The 810-nt window shown below is 55.1% G+C and overlaps 1 protein-coding gene across 1 annotated transcript in view; it reads left to right on the forward strand.

The window, feature by feature from the left end:
- The window catches only part of EMH_0008610 (uncharacterized protein), a gene marked incomplete at both ends in the record, with an annotated part of 7,493 nt that overhangs the window by 5,001 nt on the left and 1,682 nt on the right, over window positions 1–810 (forward strand). The window contains one exon of the mRNA XM_013498386.1: window positions 205–808. Coding sequence (XP_013353840.1) covers window positions 205–808 — 604 coding nt within the window. The remainder of the gene's footprint in view (window positions 1–204; window positions 809–810) is intronic.

Here is an 810-nt window from a genome sequence, read left to right on the forward strand (position 1 = left end):
CTGTTGCTATTGCTGCTGCTGCTATTGCTGTTGCTGCTGCTGCTGCTGCTGCTGCTGCTGCAGGTTTTTAGGTGTATGTACACTGGAGACGTTTCTGCCTTCGGCTTGTCTCAATGTTTTTATCTTCGCCTGGGGGCGGCTGCAAGAGAAGCCACCGAGGAGCAGCAAAGCAGCAAATAACTCTTCTGCTGCTGCTGGGTATAGCAGCAGCAGCAAGAGGAGAGACAGAAGAAGAGAAAGCTATCTCAGGTGTACATACACCCCGAAGGAGACAGAAGCTGCTGCCACCCCACACCCCACGATCCCCTCGATCCCCTCGATCCCCTAGAGCAACAACAACAACAGCAGCAGCAGCAGCAGCAGCAGCAGCAGCAGCAGCAGCAGCAGATACACCTGAGGGAAGGGCCCGGCTGCTGCTCTGCGGGCTGCTGCACCTGCGGCTGCAGCAGGGGAGACTGAAGCTGCTGCAGCGGCACCTAACAGCAAAGGAGACAGCAGAAACAAAAAAAAAAGAAAAAAACTACAAACCACAAAACAAACAAAACCCAATGATGACCCCAGCACAAGTGCAAGCGGTAAGATACAATACACTGCTCATAGCACAACAACACCAGCAGCAGCAGCAGCAACTGCAGCAGCAGCAGCAGCAGCAGCAGCAGCAACAGCAGCAGCAGCAGCAGCAGCAGCAGCAGCAACAGCAGCTGCAGCAACAGCAACAGCAGCAACAGCAGCAACAGCAGCAGCAGCAACAGCAGCACCATGAGCAGCAGCAGTACCATCAGCACCATCAGCAACAGCAGCAGCAGCAGC

Source organism: Eimeria mitis, genomic scaffold, assembly GCF_000499745.2.
Source record: "Eimeria mitis Houghton genomic scaffold, Emh_scaff339, whole genome shotgun sequence".
NCBI lineage: Eukaryota > Apicomplexa > Conoidasida > Eucoccidiorida > Eimeriidae > Eimeria > Eimeria mitis.